General features: G+C 38.2%; 1 protein-coding gene across 3 annotated transcripts in view; it reads right to left on the minus strand.

Annotated features, from left to right (window-relative positions):
- Positions 1-25125, minus strand: part of LOC127952693 (protein TANC2) — a 127509-nt gene that overhangs the window by 14400 nt on the left and 87984 nt on the right. For all 3 annotated transcript variants that reach the window (XM_052551361.1, XM_052551362.1, XM_052551363.1), the window contains 10 exons: positions 19098-19246; positions 14798-14987; positions 14425-14676; positions 9475-9603; positions 6152-6433; positions 4906-5033; positions 1928-2159; positions 1670-1839; positions 1303-1581; positions 24-355 (listed from right to left, as the gene is read on the minus strand). In XM_052551361.1, the coding sequence (XP_052407321.1) occupies positions 24-355; positions 1303-1581; positions 1670-1839; positions 1928-2159; positions 4906-5033; positions 6152-6433; positions 9475-9603; positions 14425-14676; positions 14798-14987; positions 19098-19246 (2143 nt within the window). The remainder of the gene's footprint in view (positions 1-23; positions 356-1302; positions 1582-1669; positions 1840-1927; positions 2160-4905; positions 5034-6151; positions 6434-9474; positions 9604-14424; positions 14677-14797; positions 14988-19097; positions 19247-25125) is intronic.

Below are 25125 nucleotides of genomic sequence, written 5' to 3' on the forward strand. Positions count from 1 at the left end.
TTTTGAGCCCTCATACTTCTCACCTGGGGTCGCAGAGGAACTTGGCCTTCTCTCCATCCTCTCTCCAGATGAGCCACTCTCTGAAGGAGGGGTGGATGAACATGCGCGTCCCATCACGTCTTTTCACCAGGAAGGGCGACAGGAGTTCAGACCTCTGCTGGAAATCCTCCCAGTCCATGGCCGCTCCATGCACCATGCTGGCATTCACGGCACCGTAGGCCTGCTCATCAGTTAATGGGTGTAGAGAAGCCACGGCCACGTTAAGCAGTGGAAGAACACGCTCGAATGACGACTGAGTTGGGAAACGCATGTTTAGCTGCAACAGGTAAATCTCCGACAGATTCACCGGCACCACCTGCACACAAACATCACGCTTACAGCTTTTAAAAACAATTAATACATGCCAATAAGATAAAACATGTGAATTCTTTTAGGGCCACGTTTACTAACAGCTCTTGCCAGTGCAAGAGTACTGTCAGGATTTACTAAAACGCGCAGTGTAGAATTAGCGCTGAAAAGGCATGGACATTTTTTGCATATGATATTATTGAATATGCATTTGTAGGAGTTTCCCTTTTAGACACAAAATTAATGGGAGGAGAGTTTTCAAATGAATAACACAATGCGATTTACTAATGTTTGCATGGTCAAATTGCTTGCATTTGCGCTATTACCGTATTTTCCGGACTATAAGTCGCACTTTTTTCATAGTTTGGCTGGTGCTGCGACTTATCAAAATTAATTTGACATTAACCAAGTGAAATGAACTAAAAGACATGAACCAAGAGAAAACATTACCGTCTACAGCCGCGAGAGTGCGCTCTATGCTGCTCATCTACACAGAGCAGTATAGAGCGCCCTCTCGCGGCTGTAGATGGTAATGTTTTCTCTTGGTTCTAAATGAATGCGACTTATAGTCCAGTGCGACTTATATATGTTTTTTTCCTCATCATGACGTATTTGTGGACTGATGCGACTTATAGTCCAAAAAATACGGTATTTAACACACAAAAAAAGCATTTCTTAAAGCAGGTGGTAATTTGCACTGCTCTTGGTAGATTGCGCTGGTCATTATGGAAATGATCTGGTCACATTAATGTGCGACTGTATACATACATTTTCTTTTCAAATTCTTCTAAATTTTCACATTTCTTTCAAAAACATCTAAAAGGGTTTGGTTCACTATTCATTTTTTCTTAAAATACAGAACCAAAATGAACAACAAATAATTAACATCACATGCATATATTTTTATTTTAATTTTAATTTATTGGAAGGCATTTGTGTTGATTGACCCCTGACCTTGAAGCTGGAGCTCTTGAGCACCAGGTAACCCTTCTCAATGAGGTCCAGCGTGAGCTTCAGGTAGAGATAGGAGCCCCGGCTCAGACTTTTCAGATGAGCGCTGAGTTTGGCGAAAGCTGCATTGTCCAGCTTCCCGTTGAGCGCCACGTTATTCTGGATCTCCTGGCTGCAGTGAAGCCGGTGCAGGATGTAGCCCTGCAAGTCCGAGTCAATCGCATCACTTTCCTCCAGTCGATCCAGAGAGATTCGGTGGAATGGCAACGGACGAGTAATATCCTGAGACGGAGAGAGGAAGTTAATAAAAAAAGAAGAGGATGGGAAGATGTATGGACAGATAGATAAGATGGATGGATGGTATACAGACCTGCAGTGTCGTTCTGACAGTGACCACCAGTTTAAGCCAGGGAGGGAAACGCTCGATGGTTTTGCACAGGAAGGAAACAATGGTTTCTCCGTAATCCGGTTTATGGAACTCCGCCTCATTCAACCCGTCAATCAGGATGATGAGGTTCTCCTCACATGCGATTTTTCTCTCTGTAAACATTGCACGTGTTCAGTATTACATGAATGTCAGCACATGTATGCACAGATTAAGAGTGTGCACGAGCACACGTTTGCACACCTCGATACAGGATGTCCAGAGGTTCCAGCAGGCCCCTGCGGAAAGCGCTGAAAGGGTCCTGGACGCAGGCGCGCAGGCTGAGGGTGCTCTGCAGGTGTGGCTGGCGGAGCAGCAGCTCTCGGTAGGCCTGCATCTGAGGCGCCCTGCACAACAACGCTGCCACATTATGCACAAACTCAGGGACCAGGCATGTGTACGCGTTGTCAGCCTGACAGTAATGGTACGCCACCACCTACACATGAGAGAGAGCAGATAAAAGCTGGTAAACATTTACATTCACAGCACAGCTGGGATTGAAAAACTTGATTTTTACTTTGGCTTATTAACATTCAGTTACTGAATTACTGAATTTGATTGGTACATCAAATATTGTTGCAAGGGTGCTGCTTTTTCACTCAATGATGATTTGGAAAACAGATATATTTAAAAAACAAAACACGACTACAGTGTTGTTCAGAGACACACAATGTGGTTAATTTGTAAAGCAAGAACAGTAACTCACTATTGTGTACAGAATACAAACTGCTATTCAAAATGTTCAGTAGAAAGAGTCAGATTTTTTTCCCAAGAAATTAATACTTTTATTCAGAAAAGATGCACTGAAGTGATCAAAGGTAATTATATATATTTTGTAATAATTGAAACATTTACTTTCTATTTTACTGTATTTTTTAATTAAACTCAGTCTTGGTGAACATAAGAGGCTTCTTTCAAAAACATCTTGACACAGTAGCATAAGGTACTTAATTTTTTTTGCTTATTAAACAGTTATGTAAAAGCAAATGTAACAATCTAATCAAAACAGATTTCAACCATTTTATTATAGATTATGGTTGTTCATTATTACAGAATCATGCACTACTCATGGCATGTACAGGTGCATTTCAGTAAACTGGAATGTTGTGGGAAAGTTCATTTATTTCTATAATTCAACTCAAATTCTGTAGTTTAAGTCGTTGGTTCTTTAAATTGTGATGATTTAACTAAAACCCACCAATTCACTATCTCAACAAATTAGAATATGGTGACATGTCAATCAGCTTATCAACTCAAAACACCTGCAAAGGTTTCCTGAGCTTTCAAAATGGTCTCTCAGTTTGGTTCACTATGCTACACAATCACTGGGAAGACTGCTGATCTGACAGATGTCCAGAAGACAATCATCGACAACCTTCACAAGGAGGGTAAGCCACAAACATTCATTGCCAAAGAAGCTGAGTTTTCACAGAGTGCTGTATCCAAGCATGTTAACAGAAAGTTGAGTGGAAGGAAAAAATGTGGAAGAAAAAGATGCACAACCAACCGAGAGAACCACAGCCTTATGAGGATTGTCAAGCAAAATCAATTCAAGAATTTGAGTGAACTTTACAAGGAATCGACTGAGGCTGGAGTCAAGGCATTTGTGTAGAGGAATTTGTATACAGTTGTCGTATTCCTTTTGTTAAGCCACTCCTGAGGCGTCTTACCTGGGCTTAGGAGAAAAAGAACCGGGCTGTTGCCCAGTGGTCCAAAGTCCTCTTTTCAGATGAGAGCAAGTTTTGTATTTCATTTGGAAACCAAGGTCCTAGAGTCAGGAGGAAGGGTGGAGAAGCTCATAGCCCAAATTGCTTGAAGTCCAGTGTTAAGTTTCCACAGTCTGTGATGATTTGGGGTGCAATGTCATCTGCTGTTGTTGGTCCATTATGTTTTTGAAAACCAAAATCACTGCACCCGTTTACCAATAAATTTTTGGAGCACTTCATGCTTCCTTCTGCTGACCAGCTTTTAGAAGATGCTGATTTCATTTTCCAGCAGGATTTGGCTCCTGCCCACACTGCTAAAAGCACTAAAAGTTGGTTAAAGGACCATGGTGTTGGTGTGCTTGACTGGCCAGTAAACTCACCAGACCTGAACCCCAGAGAGAATCTATGGGTTATTGTCAAGAGGAAGATGAGAAACAAGAGACCAAACAATGCGGATGAGCTGAAGACCACTGTCAAAGAAACTTGGGCTTCAGACGACCTCAGCAGTGGCACAAACTGATCACCTCCATGCCACGCCAAATTGAACTTACTTTCCAGAAGGCCAACAATTCACTAAAAATGTTTTTTTTATTGGTCTTATGAAGTATTCTAATTTGTTGAGAGAGTGAATTGGTAGGTTTTTGTTAAATGTGAGCTGAAATCATCACAATTAAAAGAACCAAAGACTTACTACTTCAGACTACTTCAGTCTGTGTGCATTGAATTTATTTCATACACAAGTTTCACAATTTGAGTTGAATTACTGAAATAAATGAACTTTTCCACGACATTCAAATTTATTGAGATTCATCTTTATGACACACATTTCACAAAGTAAATGTGCCCAGTACATCTACAGTAGATGCTCCTTCTAAATGTAGGTTTAGGCAAAACAAATGGACCGAAAAGGCAAATAAATATTTCCAGTCTCAGGAATTAAGCACAGGCACTGCTTTCAGCTCCAAAAACACAATGAATATTAAAACTAGAGAAAGATTCAAAGCTCAGGAGTTTTGATGTGATGAAGGGGTTTTATTAATGCATAAAACATTATGGAGTTTGAGTGCATCGATGGCCTTATTCCAATATTCTAAGACTGCTGCTTCCCTGGATTCACTTCATCCTGCAGTACGTGTGTGTCAGTGTGTGTGTGTGTGTGTGTGTGTGTGTGTGAGTGTTCATAAGCTTGTCATCATTAGCAATGCAGACTGAGTATATCTAATGGCTGTGCTGGGAGACTCTGCGCATATAAATATTTGATAAGGCAACAGAGCCGCAATAAACCTTTGTGCTTAAAAGAATAGAGAGAATAGAAATGCACAGAGACAGAGCGAGACAAGGAGCAAATGAATAAATGAAGAAGGAGACAAAGGAAGAGATGGAGAGACAGAGAGATTATAAATCAGTAGAAGAGCAGAGGAGAGCGGGAGGCTGGTTATATGCCCGCCTGTTGATTATGTTGGTATTAGTTGGCACCTGAGAAGCCAGTCTTCTGAGCGCCTCCTCCTGGCGTCTCCGCATCTCAGGCGTTCCAGGACAGCTGCTCCCCCCGACCAGAGTGCCGTGAGCGGACTGAGGCTGGCTCAAGGGCAATGTGTCGCCATCTGAAAGGAAGACATGGCATGCATGTGATGTGAACCTTCTCATAAACTGAGACCAAATGGTTTTGACATTTTAAGATATTTGTTCCCTTCTAAAAAAAAAAAAAAAAAAAAAAAAACCTAAATAAAGCACAGTTCACCTAGGAATTATTTGCTCAACCTCAAGTCATTCAAATATATAGTCATTATATTGTGTGATTCTTTTTCTTTATGAGTTTCTATATCCGTGGCCATAAAATGTTACTGACAGTATGTGATGTGATATGTATTTTATTCACTCTGACCAATGTGTGGAGTCTTGTGATTCTAAAATCATAATAAATACTATATCCATAGTTGCAAATTCTCATCAGTTGTAGCTCATGAAATGTTTTGGTGTATTTTAATATTCAGAATTTCATATTACTTCCTAATAAAATATGTATAAAAAATTGTGAGATGGAAGAAGTTGTAAAGGTCTTTATTATTTTTATTATTATTATTATTATTATATATACATAATTTGCTCATTCATGTAAATTTATAATGAATTATACACACACACACACACACATATAAACATTAAATACATTCTAGATTATGAAAAAATATATAAATTTAAATCATAATAAAAACATTTTCCTTTTTGCATAGTTAACGTCTATTACACTTTTTTTTTTCAATGCATAAAAACACCTAGCTAGTTTTCTAAAGCCATATGAGAGTTTTATGTACGAGGCAGACTAGAATTTAAGTTTTCTGAAGAGTTGAAACTTGGGTTAGGGTTGGGTTAGGGTTAGGGTTAGCAAATTCTTTGATGAAGGTCTTTCAGAAAGTTCTAAAGTTTTCAGGTCTGTTTCTTAGATTGTAATGCAAGACTCATATTGACGACCTTTACGGTGTCTTTGGTTTGTTTTGTCCTTTCTGAGTTTGAAAGATGTGGTGTGATGGGAAAGAGCTGTGAAGTAACTCGTTTTGTGTTTCAAAGAATTAAAAATGTACAGGTTTGAAGTCACCACACACAATGGTTAATAAATAATGACAAAATCATTTGAATTGGCTAGTATACATTTTTTCTGTTAGAAGTTTATTAGATCCTGTTCACAGTTAACACATTCATTGGTCTGAATGAATCCACTCACGTTTTGGTGAGGCATGTGGGCTGTCAGAGGTGATCTGTCTCATGCGATTGCCATGGCAGCTGAGAGCCACCAAGCGAGAGATGATGGCCGTTTTGCCGAAGCCAACGTTGCCAACAATAACCACGCCTTGATTGGCTGAGGCCTCGCTGCTGCGCAGACACGCCTCCACTTCCTGGAACAGCCATTCTCGACCGGTGAACACTGCATCAGGGGTCAGACTGGGCACCTCGAAGAGAAGCGGCTTCAGGGTGATGTCCGGTGGCCGGTATGGAGCAAAGCGCACTGCATCATGGGAAACATTAGGAAATGCTGTCAATGAAACAGGTTTTACACAAACATGCACATACCTACAATATTTGTATCCTTCCAAAGCCTCTTTTCTTCTTCTTACAGAGATGTTATCAATCAAACAGAAAGTTTTACAATTCAATTTCCAAATGAAAACCTTTTCACAATGCAATAATTATTTTGAACCAGCAGAGGGAGATGCGTTGTACTGAAAAGGCTGGAACTGGCAGCTTACGCAAACCGGAGCTGCAGTGTGAAACAGCATCAGGGTGCTCGACCCATTAATGCACGGCAGAAAACACATCTGAAATAACAGATCAGCCTCCATGCATCAAAAAACAGACGTGTCTGTCGAATTTATTGCCACCATGCACAAAGCAAAATCACCATATTAATCCACCACATTCTTTTTCAATAAATCATACTAGAGATCCTGAACGTTCATTAAAATAATCCTCATCTAATATTCATATCCAGTCGTAGAGTCTTCATTATTCTTATACGTTTCATACGTATTATCATTAATCCCAATTACTGATAATATTCAAGGCAAGTGTCATGTCAAAGCAGGACAGAGATATTGGGAGGAAATCTTCAGCGCAATTAGTATAAATTATGTAGAATTTCCTGACTGTATAGGATTATGCTGCAACAAGTGTGATGGAGCATGTTATGAGGTTATTCATCCCTCCATTTGCATGTGGACTATTAATCAGCCTGATAACATGTGAATTAATTATCTGTTCATTAGCATAAAGTGGTGGGTGGAGAAATATAGGGCGAGGGGACCTTTACGAGCACATAAAAGGGCAAGAAACAGAGACAAAGAAGGAGAGAGATATAAACCAGGGCAGCCGTAATACGAATATAAAGAACTAGAGACAGAGAGGTTGTCATAAATACAAGTGAAAAAGTTAACTCATTGCTTTTTAGTAAAATATATACATATATATAAAAAACGGGTTCAGATCCCCAAATGTTTTCCACTATTAAGCGCGATTATCACTAGTGGAAAATGCTTTTAATGCCTTCTGAAAGAGTACTATGCTCAAATTATGCAATTATATACCATTATATACCATATCTATAGTATCATGCCTGATGTACGTTCGAGTGTCACATCGCTATGAACATTTTAATCAAAATATGACAATGCATTTCCACATTCATCGTAACAGAATGTGTTTTGTTTTATATTTTCACTGAAAAAATGTGTATTGATAACGCTACATTTTGTGCTTTATAGCATTACATGACATAATACTAGTTAATGCTACTGCATGAAGGTTACTAATACAATGGCACTGATATTTTTTCCTCCTTTGCATAGAAACGCTATCGTGGATTTGTCCTTTGGCTTTTGGAGCAAATGGGAACACAAATTTTTTTTTTTTTGGGTTACACTTTATTTTAAGGTGTCTGTTTTAGTGTACTCATACATTTAAATAATAATAAACTATTGTGCTTACTATATGAAGTTAGGATCATGGTTTGGCTTAGGGTTACTTGTATGTAATTATGCATAATTAATTGTTATTATAAAAGTAGATGTATTATGTTTAACAAGGACAGCTTAAAATAAAGTGTTACTGATCTTTGTTGTAGTTTTCGTTCACCACTACAGAAGTTTACCCAACTGTCATGACATCTGCTTCTGAGAACCCCAGGAATGTGAACAGGGTGTATAAATAACAGTCTACCTCCACTGTTTTGTCACCCGTGCGATCATCCTGAAATATACAGGTGACTTGGTGAATTGTGACTCAAGCTATTAGAGTTCTGACCGAATCTGAGAGGATACCCAGACCTCCGAGGCTCGCTCCCAGCCAGCATGATTTAGGATGTGTGGAGCCTAGACTGTGAGCGTTAGACAGCAGGCCGAGCTCTGACAGATGAGCCAGAGCTAACGCTAATAGGAAGTCAATACATCGATCTGGATAGGAGACCGATTATGGCACGGCTGTCCAAAGGGGAAAGCGAGAACAGCAGGACGGGCGGAGATATCTGCGGAAGAGCATGTGGAGGGTGTTGAGGGTTTTACAGGGACATGCTGTGTGTAGCGGAGGGCAGATGTACGAGAGGCAAGACACACACTCAAACAGACGTCATTACATTGCAAAGGTTCATTTTAGAAGGGACATATTCTATTATTTTGTAGAATTTGGTTTTTATTTCCACTAGAGTCCACTTATAATGTTAATCAACAAAATCAGTCATAATTGAGATATTAATGACTATATTTCTACCCTCTCTCAGACTAAGCTGGCTATATTTCTACAGCACCTTATACTGTATGTAAATGACAGCTGTTATGATCAGCTGATATGACTGAATTCAGGTTTTGCATGTTAAGACTGTTGATCTATTAGCTTCTGGGGTTATGAAAACACATAATTTATGACATTGTCCTTCTTAATAAATAAATCAAATGTTTGGAGCAGGAAGTGAGGGAAAAGCAGCCAACATGTATTTAATAGAAGGAACATCTGAATAGCTTCAATACTATTTTAAAATACCTCAAATGTGGAATCTAGACAAAGAAAGGCTATTTAAAAAATACATAAATAAATAAAAATCAAATATAAGTTTGTTTGGATTCACTAAATAATTTATTAAAAAAATAACTTATTTTTCTTTCATAATAGAAAATTAAGATAAGTTAAGATAATTTGTTCTTATCTTACAGAGCTGCTTTATACAGTAGTTCACTTTCATAACTAATGATCTTTGCAATTACACTGCTATTGAACTAAACAGAGCTGATTAATGACACTATTATATTTTTAGAGCTGCTTTACAGCTAAAATTGTATGGGTTTCATAACTGAAGTGCATTTAAACAATACTGCTATTTAAATCCGCTTTGACAATCCGTATTGTATAAATTGCTATACAAATAAATGTGACTTGACGCTTAGACTTGACATAGACTGTGTAGGTCTGTCTACACTTGTGACTGGCGATATACACAAGGTGGTGGCGAAGTGAAAGAATCGCAGAGTGGACATTTAATTAATCTAGGCAAAATATACACACCTCTCATGTCAGCTTGTCCAGAGCGGCTGGAACCGGAGTTTTGTCGTGGCATACGCAAAGATGTGCGCAGTGGAGCCTGTCTCTGCTCATCCAGATACGCAAGATCCTCCAGGTGAGCTGAACTAGTGGCTGTGAGAGAAAGGGGAGAAAATCAGGCTACTTTTAATATTTTTAAAATATAGTTTCACATTTTTTCAATATTAACTTTTTTATATTCTTTAAAATTACTTGTTTTTTGATGTGCATTGATGCTTGGGTGATATTATATTTAAAATATTAATGCCAATTAAGTACTTTTCACAAATGAATAAATAAATCACAAATAAATTCTGAATTTAAATTAAAAAAAATGCAAAATAGCGTGAGAGAGAGAGAGAGAGAGATCGAAAACCTCTATTTAAACTCATGCCACCCACATACATATTCAACAGAGGGAGAATATACAACAATAACAATGAAACAACATTCATTTCTTCATTTCAGCAGCCAAGCTAATGTAGAGAGGCTATTAAAAATAAGCAAACAGGTTCCAGGAGAAGCATGTTGTTCCAAAATCAGAGGAAGTTTCCAACAGCATTAATAAGTGTGCTTTCAAATTAACTTCGCCTGAAATTAATGAAGCAAATATAACATAGTATTTTTGTTTAATAAACCATTTACCATGGTAAAAAATTATATAAGATTATATCTGAACATGCACTATGTTAGTAAATGATTATAGAAGTAAACACCATGTTTTTTGGTGGATTGGTTACCACAGTTTTACTACATATACCATGGTTTAAATATGGTCCAGTGTTGGAAAATAACAGTTAATTTGTGGTTTAACTGCATTAACCATGTTTATTTTGGTTTTATTTATAGTAAAACCATGGTTAATTTTCATAAGGGTACAAGTTTTTACTCAAAAATGACTTCCAAATGGTGATACAACATGCTACTCCAAGCTATTGTACAAGGCATTATTAGTGATATTATCAGTACTACCAAAACATGGTAATAGCATGGTTCTATAGGTTGTTAGTGATGAGACGAACCCTTTGACAAACTCTATGAGAGCTTGTGTTTGCTTAGCTTGTTCTTATTAGCTTTCATGAAAATGCGTGCATGAATTTTGAGCCCCTTTTTTCTTTGCTAATGAGGAGGAAAGTTCATGGCGGCTTGATTCACAAGAATATTAAGAACACAGTGGGTGGCCACTGAACTGATCTCGCCTCAAAGCAGCTGGAGAAAGCTTTTGAAACAACTTAGCAGTAGTTTGGACTGGTGGCAGTGTAAGGACTGGTGCTATGGACAAGTGGCCACCATCAAAGCAAGGTGCAAGGTGCCACATGCTAAGGAAAGCCTGTTTAATCAAAGACAGATTTCAGAAAACCATCCATTGCCCCATGGTACATGTGTACAAATTACAACTTCCTGTTGGTTAAAAGTGGGGAACAACAGTTTAGTAATTTAAACCTCCCCTAAGAGAACATCACGTTTGAGTGGGAACATGAGAGAGAACTGCAGCAGTGACGTCAAAACCTGGAAAACTATGACGTTTCAGAGTACTTTGACGTTTTGCTCTACAAGTTGAATTACACATAGCTTTTAAATTTTGAAGCAGTTACATTTATTTTATAAAACGTGTGTTTCTAATAGGTAACTACAGAGGAACATTGAAAAAACGTCAAAGTATCGTCATGCTATGCTAACCACAGTTCTTATTTATATGCAGCACTCTATCAATGACAAAGTTTGCAAAAGCTGAGAAAGATCTCAAAATTCGGCAGCTATAGTTTCCGATATGAAAAAGGTTACAATTAATATTACTACTGTAAATCCATGAAAAAACTCCATCACCTGTCCACACAAAAGATGACCATTATAAAGTTTTAATAATCAGAATAGTCCACACCTCGCAGTGATAAAATGATAACCACAAAGAGGGATGATAATGTTGGAATCACTTCCAGAGCAATTGCTTTCTAGCTGATGAACGATAAAAACATCGATCAATCAGAATTCACCCAATTGACCAAGCAGACTACATAACCGCACTCCATGCTAAAAATAAACAGAATATTACTGTCTATTGGTGTGGACGCTTATATAGTTATTGTTCTTTTTGTTCTTTTGTGAACAGGCCTTATGAGCCATTGTCAGCTGTAAATTGGCAAAAAACTATGGTTATCATGTAAAATGTAAGAAAATATCCCCGACTCCAGCATTTCTCCTGCCCAGCCCCACCACCTCCATCTGCACTGCAGACGGTCTGGCTGGAATGACTGTTGCTGGATTTACAACCGCTTGAAATGCTCCACAATGACTTGGGCTCCCATCAACTGAACTGGTGTTTTACAGTTCCACCGTGGGGCGCTGGTCCAAAAAGCACGTATGCATTTAAACCAAACGTCTGAACATGTGCGCATCTACTTATCTCTAAAGTTGGTTTCTGTTCGTGCCCTTACAAAATACTATATGGAAGTTAAACATATACCTTTATTTTCCACACTATAAGGCGCACTTAAAAGCCTTTAATTTTCTCAAAAAACGGATTAGACTTCTAATCCAGAGCGCCTTATATATGGATCAAGGCGCTCTGTTAAAATGTTGACATTCCCTTTAGCACAGCTCCATCTTGTGGATGCATATCACAAACCCAGTCGAACGTTTGACTGCATTATCTTCTACTCTATGCGCCTTATAATCTGGTGCGTCCTATATATGAAAACAGTTCTAAAATAGGACATTCATTGAAGGTGCACTTTAAAATCCGGTGTGCCTTAAAGTGCGGAAAACACGGTAATAATGAATTCTTTACCAGTGATCAGAATGGCAATCTCCACCTTAAAAGAAAAAAAGGCTTGAAGGGTTACTCCACCCCAAAATGAAAATTTTGACACCCAAGTTGTTCCAAACCCGTAAAAGCTTCGTTCATCTTCGGAACACAATTTAAGATATTTTGGATGAAAACTGTGAGGCTTGTGACTGTCCCATTGACTGCACTTACACTGTCAAGGTCCAGAAAAGTATGAAAAGCATCTTCAGAATAGTCCATCTGCCATCAGTGGTTCAACCGTAACGCTATGAAGCGACGAGAATATTGTTCGTACAAAAAAATAATGACTTTATTCAACAATTCGTCTCCTCGGTTTCTCTGCACATCACTGTAGCACCATTTTGGAGATTATGAGCTGAACGCAAGCTGCGCACGCTCTTCTGAGTCATTCTCGTCGCTTCATAGCGTTACGGTTGAATCACTGATGGCAGATGGACTATTCTGACGACGGCTTTCATACTTTTCTGGACCTTGACAGTGTATTTTACTTGGCAGTCAATGGGACAGTCACAAACCTCACGGTTTTAATCCCAAATATCTTAAATTGTGTTCCAACGACGAACAAAAATTTTACGGATTTGAAACAACATGGGGTTAAGTGATTAATGAAAAAATATATATATTCTTGGGGTTGAGTGACCCTTTAAGATGCGGTCACATTTACCTTTGTTTGAATGGTCACAAACTAAATCCAGACATTTTAAAAAGGAATACACACGATTTGGGCAAAAGATTTTCCCATTAAACGGCCACCAATAAGGCATCTACTTTTACATATCTATGTTTTTATGTACACATGTGAAGGGTGAATGTGTGTATATGCGAGAGGAAGTGAACGGCCTTCACTTCACTAAGGTGCATGCTGGGAGTAATTGGGAATATAGTGTCTTCTCATTTACATGTCACATTTAATTTACTTCTTTAATTTCATTTTGTCACCATTTACTCATTTTTATGGTGCTTTTTACACTTTTTTTGCATGCCAAATTATGCTAATTTTAAACTTTGAAAATTCAGAGAGACATGTCAGTTTATTAAAATAAACAACTTCCTAATCATATGCTCAAAGATACATAGATAAAAAATTTGATGAATTGTTAATATTAACAATAATTCTTAAATTAATAATAATGAAACCAAATTTTAAAAAATGAAAATAAATAGTTATGTAAATTTGTTGTTACTGTATTTATAAAGAATGATAAGAATTAAGCAATATAGTTTGTTAATCTAAGTTTGTAGGCTGAATAATTAAACAACTGATTGTCACATTAATTTAATAAAACTTGCTTTGTTCAGTCAGACTTTGAGGGTAGAATAGAAATATTCATTTTATAAACATTTAATTTACTTTATATTGGAAATTTCTTCTAGCAAACCTTTAAAAAAAAACTAGTACTTTAAACTGAGCTGGTGAGTTTCTACTATTTTCTCACATGTGGATCCAAAACCAGCAGAACAAATCACAAATCCTTCATAAAACCTGAGATTCACACAGACGTCCTTGCTTTGTAGTACTGGAGCAGCATCAGGAGCTCGGAGCCGCTCCAGAGCTCAAATGACCCATAAAGCCGAGAAGAGGGCCACTTCTATAGCTCTCACAGTAGTCACTATGTGCTTTTACTGACCTTGACATTTTAAGGGAATTGGAAACATGTGTCTGTTGACTTTTAGGGTCTGGATTATGCAGGATATTTCCTGTCTCCGCAGCTCACCATTCATGAACAGAAGCGTTCAAAGAGCCTCAGCTGAATGAGTTTCACACAGAGCTGACTCCAAATATTCACCCGCGGTCAAAGATGAATGTGACGGTTTGTGACGAACAGGATTTGAATGCTGGACTGAATCTTGACTAGCTCAGCATAATATGCAGGTTTCTGCCATTTCACAGTTAATCTAGGGTTAAATAACAACTGAAATGACTCCGTTTGCAATGAGACCAATGAACTGGGCACTTTATCAAGAGTAATTTTAGTGTCTTTCTTGACTCATTGACTCGACTGCTAAAAGTTGAATGCAATCTGTTAATAAATACAGTATGCATGCTGCACACTGATATTTCATATAATACTTAGACATACTGTACAGTATTCTGACATATTTATATAGTATTCTGAATGGAAACTTACCGGCCACAGAGTTGGGGCGGGGCATGAGGTAGAGGGGGATGGAGTGGGCGGAGTGAGAGACCGAATGCTCCAGACTCCTCTCTGGGATTTTGTTGAGGCTGTAAGTGGAAGCGGCCATGTTTTCATCCACCCGATAAAGAAAGGAGTCTGTACCCATTGACTTCTGCGCCTGCCAGAGTTTGAGGCTGCCCCGCGAGCCCTCGCTGTGTTTTCCTCCGTGCTCGGCGTTCTCCGAGTAACTCGTGAGCGTTGCTGTAAGAAAGCAATGGAAGATTTGAAAAAGGGACCTTTTTTGAACGGTCATTGTCATATATGTACATCAATGATTAGCATTTATTTTGAATAGTAAAACAAGCCACAGAATGTCTCTGACCTATAATGCCGCTGTCTCGGCTCTCCAGGGTGGAGGTGGGACTCGTGATGGATCCGTAGGCACAGTCTCTGGTGCCCATATTACCCGGGGCTCCAGCGGGTAACGTGGAGCAGGGGCTGCCAGGAGGGGGCGACGCTGTGCTGCTAGCTAAACTGGAGCATGGGCTGATCCTCTGGGTCATGGAGATGCACTGAACATCAGAAGAAGGACAATTTCGTCTTCAAAATTTCAGAATTAGAGATTCACAGTAACTCCAAATGTGTTTGAGTGTTTCCCCTGACTTGCCACAAGAACGACACGCAATGAACGAAAACGACAATTGTTGCTCCGTTTCTAATTTGTAGCCCTGGCTTTTCCATCCAAAGGGAAATATCATTGGTTCAAAATCCTACTCCAAGCTGTATTATAAATACAGGTCAGAACTGAATGACCTCATAGCTATATGTGCCAAGATCAACAAATAAACCATTATTATTATTACTACTATTAATAACAACGTCTATTTATTTATTTTTACTTGTTTTTTATTTATTCATTTTATTATTATTATTATTATTATTATTATTATTATTATATGATTTGTATGATTTATTTTATTATTGTTATGATTAATTATATCAATTATATATTATAAGGGAATATAATAAATTATAAAATGGCAAATAATAATGATGATAATTATTATTATACATTATAATAATTTGTTCTTCAAACAAAAAGTAGTTCCAATTATTATTATTATTATTATTATTATTATTATTATTATTATTATGTTGAGGAATAATAGACAGAAAAACAATTGTGATACTCATATGGAAAGGATATTGCATGTTTTTCCAGAAATACAAAGACTAACAGAACAAATTTGTTTAAGTCATTAGTAAAACCAATTGAACTAGTTTTGTTCAATTCAATATGACAATTTACATAAGAATAATTGTACAAACAACTGACATTTACATGCTTCTGTTTAATTAAGGAGGCCTAATGTTCACTCATTGTTACACTGCAGAACTGTAGCATACTGAAGGATTTTTTTACTAGATCAGTGCACCACTGCTTGGTTATATATGTGGATCCTATTCCAGAAAAGCAGCACCGTTGAATGACTTTCACACACAAAAATGTCCACAGAAGTGGAAATCTGCTGACTGGTATTTAATGATACAGTCCTGCACCATATTTCTGCTGAGGACTGCACACTCATGTGGAATTATCTCTTTTTATGGCCTGGGCTGACTTAAACAATTTTTCCACAGTGACTCAATATTATGTAATTTAATAAATGTTATTGGCTTTATGGTATATGACTGAGAGAACTTTGAATGTTCAACTCTTAACCAAATGGAAAAAGGAGAGAAATTAGTGTATTATTATGGCATGCTGCGGTCGGCGACAAGACATGAGCTACAAAAAACCCACCAAGATGGTGGATCATCTTACCCAGTGGGAAGAGAGAGTGAGAAAGACACGCTAAGAAACATAAATAGACAAAAAGTATGATAATGAAAGAGTTGCAGCAAAAAAACACAGTAAAGAGGGAGTATAGAAAAGAGACATGGAAAGAATAGTTGGTTAAACGAGTTGTCATGTCTGAATCTGGATCTGTGGTGGAGACCACATTAATGACTTCATACAGACAGATATGAATTTCACTCAGTCGTCGAGCACTTCTGTCCAGAAGTTGTTTTAGATGATACGTGTCTCACAACCAAAAGAGACCAAACTACAAACCAAGAGGATGTTCTTTCATAAGAACAACTATTTTATGATCATTTGCAGATCACAGCAAGGTTCTGGTTTTAAAACTAAGGTTTAATCCAGGTTTAACACTAAAAACACTGAAAAGAAAAGAAAAGAAAAAAAACTGGCGTCAAAACAATTTTTACAATCAGTAACAGTACAAAGAAACAACAGGAAAAAGTGAAGTAGAAAGACTGAAATAGTATTTTCTTGTCAAACATACACAAATAATCACAAAATATTTCTCTTTTACTGTGAAATTAACCTTGTTTTTCTTTAAATGTGCACTCAGAAATCTTCATTTCTTTGTGTGTAAAACGGTTTTTGATGATTTGAGGCTCACTGTAAAACCACCCACATTGGAACGCTAAGTTACAACCGACTGAAAACCCATGAAAAATATTAATTTCACATTTCTTTTCACCACGAACCAGCAGTGGCCTGAAGTCAGATCTCAGACTCAATAACTTCCCAAATATGTCTAAATAGCTCTACACCTTTTTGTCCAATTGAGGGTTCGGTGTGCGTGGGTGAGACTGGCTCTGAACTGGCGTTTCAGAAATTGTGGCCTTTCGGTGACCACACTTGCTTGGCAGGGTCCAGCCTCTAAAATAACTCCGCTCCGCCCAGCTGTGGACGGCAGGAGCCTTGCCTTGCCATGCGCTATACATTCCTGGACTCCACTATGTGTCGGATCAATGAGGTCGAGTTGAACTCAGAACAATTAGGAGGGAATGAAACACTTACCAGTGGAAAATTAGACAGAATCCAACAAGCGCTACATTCAAGAGCTCAAAATGTCATTTTAAAACCATTGAGGCTGTTTCCATTCTTAATCACCGTTAGGATATGTTAAGAGCTTTAGCAAATAATTGTTTTAATTAGGGTTGTCAATTTTGCATGTTAAAGGATTAGTTCTCTTCGCGAATATAAAAATACTCCTGATAATTTACTCACCCCCATGTCATCCAAGATGTTATATTGTCTTTCTTCAGTCGAAAAGAAAGTAAGATCTTTGAGGAAAACATAATGGACTTCAATGGGGATCAACGGGCTGAAGGTACAAACTGCAGTTTCAATGCGACTTCAAAGGACCACAAATGCTCATCTTGCACTAGCTCTGCAATGCGCATCTTCATGCATTACGTAATCATTTATGTGGGTTTACGTGGATTACAACTTCAAAATCATCCCACATCGTTGTTTTACCTTTTTTTTTTTGTAAAGGAGATTTGATTTTCTTTGCACGTTCATATTGTAAACACTGGGTCAGTACTTCCGCTGACATCACACGTGACCTTTCCAATGTGATTATGTAATGCATGAGGTCGAGCTAGTGCAAGACAGGCATTTGTGGTTAAAAATGATGTAAGTAGGGCTGCACAATTAATTGCATGCGATTTTCACGGCCATCTCGGCAGTAAAGCCGATTCTGTGATTAGTAGTAAATCTCCATCACGTGCTTTCAGATGGAGCAGCATTTACTACACAAAGCCATTGTTCACTGACAAGATATGCAATACTGTGTTCATAATCACAGGCAATTCATCTGGAATTATTAACTCGTACAGTAATTGTGTAGCTTGTCAGTGAACTACAGCTCTGTGTAGTAAATGCTGCTCCATCTGAAAGCATGTGATGAAGATTTACTACTAATCAGAGAACCGGCTTTACTGACGAGATGCACATGACAAAATCACATGTGATTAATCATGCAGTCCTATATGTACAGTAATTTTTTATTTTTTTAAACCAATAATCTTGCTAGATTTATTTCCTCTGCTGGGATCCTGTAGAACCCTTTGAAGCAGCATTAAAACTGCAGTTTATACCTTCAACCCACTGATCCCCATTGAAGTCCACTATCCTGGAATGTTTTCCTCAAAAACCTTAATTACTTTTCGACTGAAGAAAGAAAGGCATGAAAATCTTGGATGGCATGGGAGTGAGTAAATTCTCAGGATATTTTTATTGTGGAATTGAACTAATCCTTTAAATGACCCATTATTTGTATTTTGTTTTTTACTTGTCTTATTTAATGTATTGACAAATTTAATTAATTAGATCAAATAATCAGTATAATCAAGCAATCAATTCAATTACAAATATAACAACATTTTTAGAGCGCTAGATTAAATTTCATCTGACATCATTAATATGATATTGCTGTACTGTATTTTGCATTGAGCACATGTTGGATTGAAAGGTTTCGAAGCACTCAAACCCACAAGCAGATGTTGACTGAAGAATCATGGCTAAGATCAGTGTGGACTGTAAATAGACTAGTGGCAGGGGTTTCAGCATCTGCTGTCTGAGACATGCCTAGTTAGACTCGAACTGCGCGGATACACCAGCGCAAACTGCTGCTGCTCATCCAAAACCCAGGAACATCTGTCATGATTTAGAGAGCAAGAATATCGGTGTTTCTGAGGACGGGAGCCGCCCACTGACAAAACCCTGCGCTGTAGAGCAGCACCTCCCACCATCACTAGGTCAAAAACTCACTTTAATTACTTTTAAAAGAATAATGAGAGAGACTGGATGGAGTGAGTCAAACCTGAGGGTCATCTTGTTCCTCCATGCTGTACTGTGCTCCACCAGGCCCTTCGTTCACTTTGTCCCCGAGCAGGAACCCCAGGCGCGTCATCAGTGTGTTAGCGGCCTCGTCTACAGACGGAGGAGGACCCAGATCCTGACTTTCTTCCCCTGTGAGAGAATAAAAGAGAAAAAGAGAGGTAAAGCCTTTTTATAAAGTATATGTGTATAAAGTATAACCCACCTGATGTTGTGTGCAACAAAGAATTACCTCCAAACAATGCTGCTGTTGCATAACACACATTTCTAAAACCGCAGGGAAGAGGAATATGATTAAACACAATTATAATCACACCAAAATATATATACACTAAATTATATTAATCAATAAAATAATCATCTGCTAGTTCGTTATGCCCAGCAGCACTGGTCCCTCAACCAAGGCTGCATTTATAAGATAAAAAGTTACTGTAAATACAGTAATACTGGATAAATTATTACAATTTAAAATAACCATTTTCTATTAGAATACATAGTCAATGCAATTTCTTCCTCTGATTGCAAAGCTGCATTTTCAGCATAATTTCTCCAGTTTTCATTCTCAATCATTCCTGATATGCTGATTTGCTGATAAAGAAAAACAACTGATTATAATCAGTGTTGAATTCAGAATATTACAAAACATTATGAATGGATTTATACATATTTGTTTTACCTAGCTGAAATTAGAATTAGTAGGTGTAATCGCATATTCGCCATTTCCCAAACCATTCACGGACAGTCATTTTGGTAGGATTCCGAAAAACGGTAAAACTAAGCGATTTTGGCATTCAGAGAAACTTCTAGGCTTCTGGGAGAACAAAGGGATTTTTACGATCCTTGCAATGCCACATTGACTAATGCATAAAAGTACAACTTGGCCGTCGCTACCACATCAAGACTTTATGTGGTGCCTTTTTCAATTTCAGCCTCAAGCAGCACCATTGGAATGAAATTTGTCCATTTCAGCCTTTCAGTTCTGCTCACTGTCAAACAACCCCATCATACTTCCTTAAAAACCAAGTGACACAGCAGATAAGGACATGTAAACCAGCCACGCTCACTGTTGGGAATCAGCAGTGAGACCAGCCCAAGACCTCAAAAGACCCAAACGGTAAAACACTAAACCACCTCACAATCCCTATCAATAGGATGTCTGCGTGTTTAGTGTTTCACCGATGAAGCGTCTGAGCCTGTGCATTCATATACACAGTCAAAGAGACTTCAAAAGAAGAGGTGTGCCACGGTGGCTAAATCCACAGTGAAGACAGCTTTTTCAGGATTAGTTTTTTTATTTCATGCCTTTCACCTTTCCCCATCAGAACAGAGCTGAAGAGAAGCGAGTGCAAAACAAACTGAGCCTTTCCCAGAAATACGGGGCGAGTTGCTACACCTCTAAGGCACAGACTCATCTTACTGTCAAACCTGTCCTCAGAGACTTGAAATATCTCTCAGATCAACCAAAGCCTCAGGCAGCAGCGGCTCTGCACAGCAGCTACAGTAAGATTTTATAAGTTGCCCTGAAAAGTAACTTTACAAACTGTTTGAAAGAAAAAAAGAATAAATTCTTGGTATAACACATATAATGAGTTCTGAACAAGGATCAGTAGATGCTGCAGCTAAATATGCTAATTCAGTCAAAGCATGTCAACGGCTGTCAGTCTCAAACCCTTAAATGAGCTTAAAAGGAGAATTTCTGGACATCATAGGAGCATATCAATATGCACTTTTGGGCATATACAGTACACGGGCTATTTTACAAATACAAACGGATAATAACATGCTACAGCTATTATGCTAACTAGCTTGGCAGCCATCACCTATGGCTGTGCCTTAACACCTCAAGAGCTGACCAATCATAGTTTACAACATTTCATTTTAAAGTTTGAATTGAAACAAAACGAAACCTGCTAAAATGCTCTTAAATAAATAAAGGCTCCAAAAGGGTGTTTTTGCAGTGATGCCATAGAAGAAGCATTTTTGGTTCCCCAAAGAACCTTTTAGAGTAAAGAGTTCTCGAATAAACCATTTTAAAGAACATTTCAAAAGTCTAAACCTTTTCTGCATTTGGATGTTAAAGGTTGGTTCATGGAAATATTGATGCCATTAAAGAACTTTTATTTTTAAGCGTGTATAAAAAAGCTAATTTAAAAAAATCAATAAAAGCACATAAATAATACTGTGAACATGGAAGTAAATGGGTTTTCTGAGTTTCAATTTATTTCAAAATGATGTTATATAATTCAATATTTAGGTGCTGTATGTATAGAGCTTACAGTCAACTAAAGTAAAGCTAATGACTCTAATGAAAATGTATTATTTGTTAGATACCAATAAGGAAAAAATCATACAGGTTTTGTAAAAGTGAAGCATTCAAAACAAGAACTTGCCACATTAATAGATGTGTTTTTTGTGTGTGCAAGTTTTGCTTCTATGCAGCCACTATTTAAAGCTGTGCAAAGAACAATACGTTTTCCAGACAATATAACCACGACTACAAATAGGTTTCCTGTTTTGAATTTTGTGTCTCTGTATTAACACATGGGAATTATTTTTGTTGAACACATTCAATGTATTCTCTGGCAATCACTTTTTTTTTCTGTATTATTATTATTATTTGCAGTTGCAACACAAAAATGTTGTCATGGCAACTATGGATTTTCTAAAGATTGTGCTGAAGCATCTGTCTCCTTCATTCATCCTCCAACCAAGCATTCTTCCTAAACCTTTTCCTCCATCAGTCTCTGTTTTTCGCTGTACCTCCGGCGGGATGTATGTCACTTGTGACAGTGTATAATAAAGTTCAGAAACCCACTAATGACACCAGCAGGAGCTGAAATAGCACAACGGTGGAAAGATCTGTTCATTACAAGCAGAACGTCTGCAAGGTTTGTTTTTTCTGTGCTCTCTTTTTATTCTTTTTTTGCCCACAATGTCATCTGTTTCAGAAAAAGCTATGCCTCTTCTCTGGCTCATGGTAAAAAAAAAAACTACTTTTCTGAACTGATGATTGGCAAACATGCCAGCAATGGTGGTTTGAAGGTAAGCTTGAGGATACAAGCAAAAAAAAATATTCAAAAACATCCACATCCACATATTTGTGGACCACACGTATCTTAAGGCTCAAGCATAAACAATCATACATGCATACTCATGCATGACAATCTCGCAGCTAAAAGAGCGCATTAATGCACTTCTATGAGTGATGATGAGTCATCTGATAATCAGACAGGCCACAGGGGTGAGAGAGAAAAAAACGGTTAAAAAAAGGATAAACACAAGGTGATTTATGACCGACAGTTTTGTTATGGCTGAGATCAGATAGGGATCATCTCCTAGTCTGATAACTGCCTTCCACATCACCAAGTTCATTCAGAACAGCTAAATAATCACAAAAATGACAAAGATTGTTCATGAATGCTGTTCTGTGACAAAAATACTAATATTGGAAATAGTAAGTAATAATGTTAATATTATAAATATATTATAAATAATAATACTTTAATATTTACCAATTAATTAAATAAATCAAATTAACGATAGTGTTTATAATAAATATTCATACATTAGATTAATTTAATTTAATGAATTAATAAGCACATTATGCAATTCATTTGATTACATTATTTAATCAATCAACAGCCCTAGTAACCTATATATACAGCAAAGTGCCCTACTGCACAGTGAATAGCATAATGACAAAACCAGTGACGTCACCACAAACCTCAGATGTTTAAGTCGTACGTCTCATCTGTAACGCCCCCATGGGAGCTGGATGAAGTTCCACTCTTTAACTCCACAACATAGCAACAACTTCAGCTCTGCTTCCTGTTTCGGACCCCCCTGGGGGAGGACGGTCCCATGGGAAAACATGATGTTTTTGCTTTCATGAGAGCAAAAATATCAGCACTGCAGAGGTTTAAACCTTGTCATTCGTCATGCCGCTGCCTCTTGCGCTGCATCAGTTATAGGAATGAAAATGCTGATTGGTCCAGTGTCAAAGGTTTGACATACAGCTCTTGATATGCACTGCTGGGCTTTCAAAATCAGAGGAGAAATCACTGGCATATAAAAGGCAAGTAATGCCACACAGTCGTTAACAAAACCACACATGCAAAAAGCTGCTAGCATAGCAGAGAATGTAACACTCAGGAAATACGGGGGGAAAAATAGAATCGTTGATAATAGCAGGGTTGCAGTTAGCAAGGCAGGGTGCATTTAATCTAATAATTCACATTTCATTCCATTGCCTCGGACACAGGGTTTCATACACTTGGGGCAGCTAACAGTTGGCCTACTGTGATAGTACTGAAGCTCTTTTATAGTTTTTTTCTGTTTATTTACTTAATTAAAATATGGTGCATACCCAGGCAAAAGCTGCTGCTGTGATGCTAGGGTGTTATAAAGAGCTAAGCTATTCTAAGTATTTCTATAGATAGATATTGTAAAACAACAGATATAACAACAGACAGATAGAAGAACAGATAGAATGAAAGACAAACAAAAAGACAGCAAGAATGATAGAATGATAGAATGTTGGAATGTTAAAACAATAGATAGGATGATAGAACGACAGACAGACAGACAGACAGACAGACAGAGCGATAGATAGATAGATAGATAGATAGATAGACAGACAGACAGACAGACAGACAGACAGACAGACAGACAGAGCAATAGACAGACAGACAGACAGACAGACAGACAGACAGACAGAGTGACCAACAGACAGAGCGATAGATAGATAGATAGATAGATAGATAGATAGATAGATAGATAGATAGACAGACAGACAGACAGACAGACAGACAGACAGACAGACAGACCAATAGACAGACAGACAGACAGAGCAATAGACAGACAGACAGACAGACAGACAGAGTGACCAACAGACAGAGTGACCAACAGACAGACAAAGCGACAGACAGAGCGATAGATAGATAGATAGATAGATAGATAGATAGATAGATAGATAGACAGACAGACAGACAGACAGACAGACAGACAGACAGAGCAATAGACAGACAGACAGACAGACAGACAGACAGACAGACAGACAGACAGAGTGACCAACAGACAGAGCGATAGATAGATAGATAGATAGATAGATAGATAGATAGATAGATAGATAGACAGACAGACAGACAGACAGACAGACAGACAGACAGACAGACCAATAGACAGACAGACAGACAGAGCAATAGACAGACAGACAGACAGACAGACAGAGTGACCAACAGACAGAGTGACCAACAGACAGACAAAGCGACAGACAGAGCGATAGATAGATAGATAGATAGATAGACAGACAGACAGACAGACAGAGCGACAGACAGAGCGATAGATAGATAGACAGACAGACAGACAGAGCGATAGACAGACAGACAGACAGACAGACAGACAGACAGAGACAGATAGACAGACAGAGAAATAGACAGATAGACAGACAGACAGATACAGATAGATAGATAGACAGATAGACAGACAGAGCAATAGACAGACAGACAGACAGACAGAGCGACAGACAGACAGATAGACAGACAGAGACAGATAGACAGACAGACAGATAGATAGACAGACAGAGCAATAGACAGACAGATAGACAGAGCGACAGACAGACAGAGCGATAGATAGACAGACAGACAGAGCGATAGACAGACAGAGACAGATAGATAGATAGACAGACAGAGCAATAGACAGATAGACAGAGCGACAGACAGACAGAGAGACACCAAGCACAATCGGATGGGCTGAATTACATCTGCCTGCAAGCAATGCCACTCAAAAAAAATAAAATAAATCCATGTCCGAAAATAACATCCCAAAGCTGGTTTGAGTTAACCAAGCCAAGCTCCGAGGCTCACAGTGAGGAGAAGCCGGCTGCACGATGACAGGGTGGCTGTCTGAACTGGGCGGCACAACTAACAATCCAAGCACCAAGCTGCGGACCGGCTGTGCTGGCAGTTTAGAAATAGAAGGCACGCGGAGAAAAAAAAAAAAGAACAACAAAG

Source organism: Carassius gibelio, chromosome B3, assembly GCF_023724105.1.
Source record: "Carassius gibelio isolate Cgi1373 ecotype wild population from Czech Republic chromosome B3, carGib1.2-hapl.c, whole genome shotgun sequence".
Lineage (NCBI taxonomy): Eukaryota > Metazoa > Chordata > Actinopteri > Cypriniformes > Cyprinidae > Carassius > Carassius gibelio.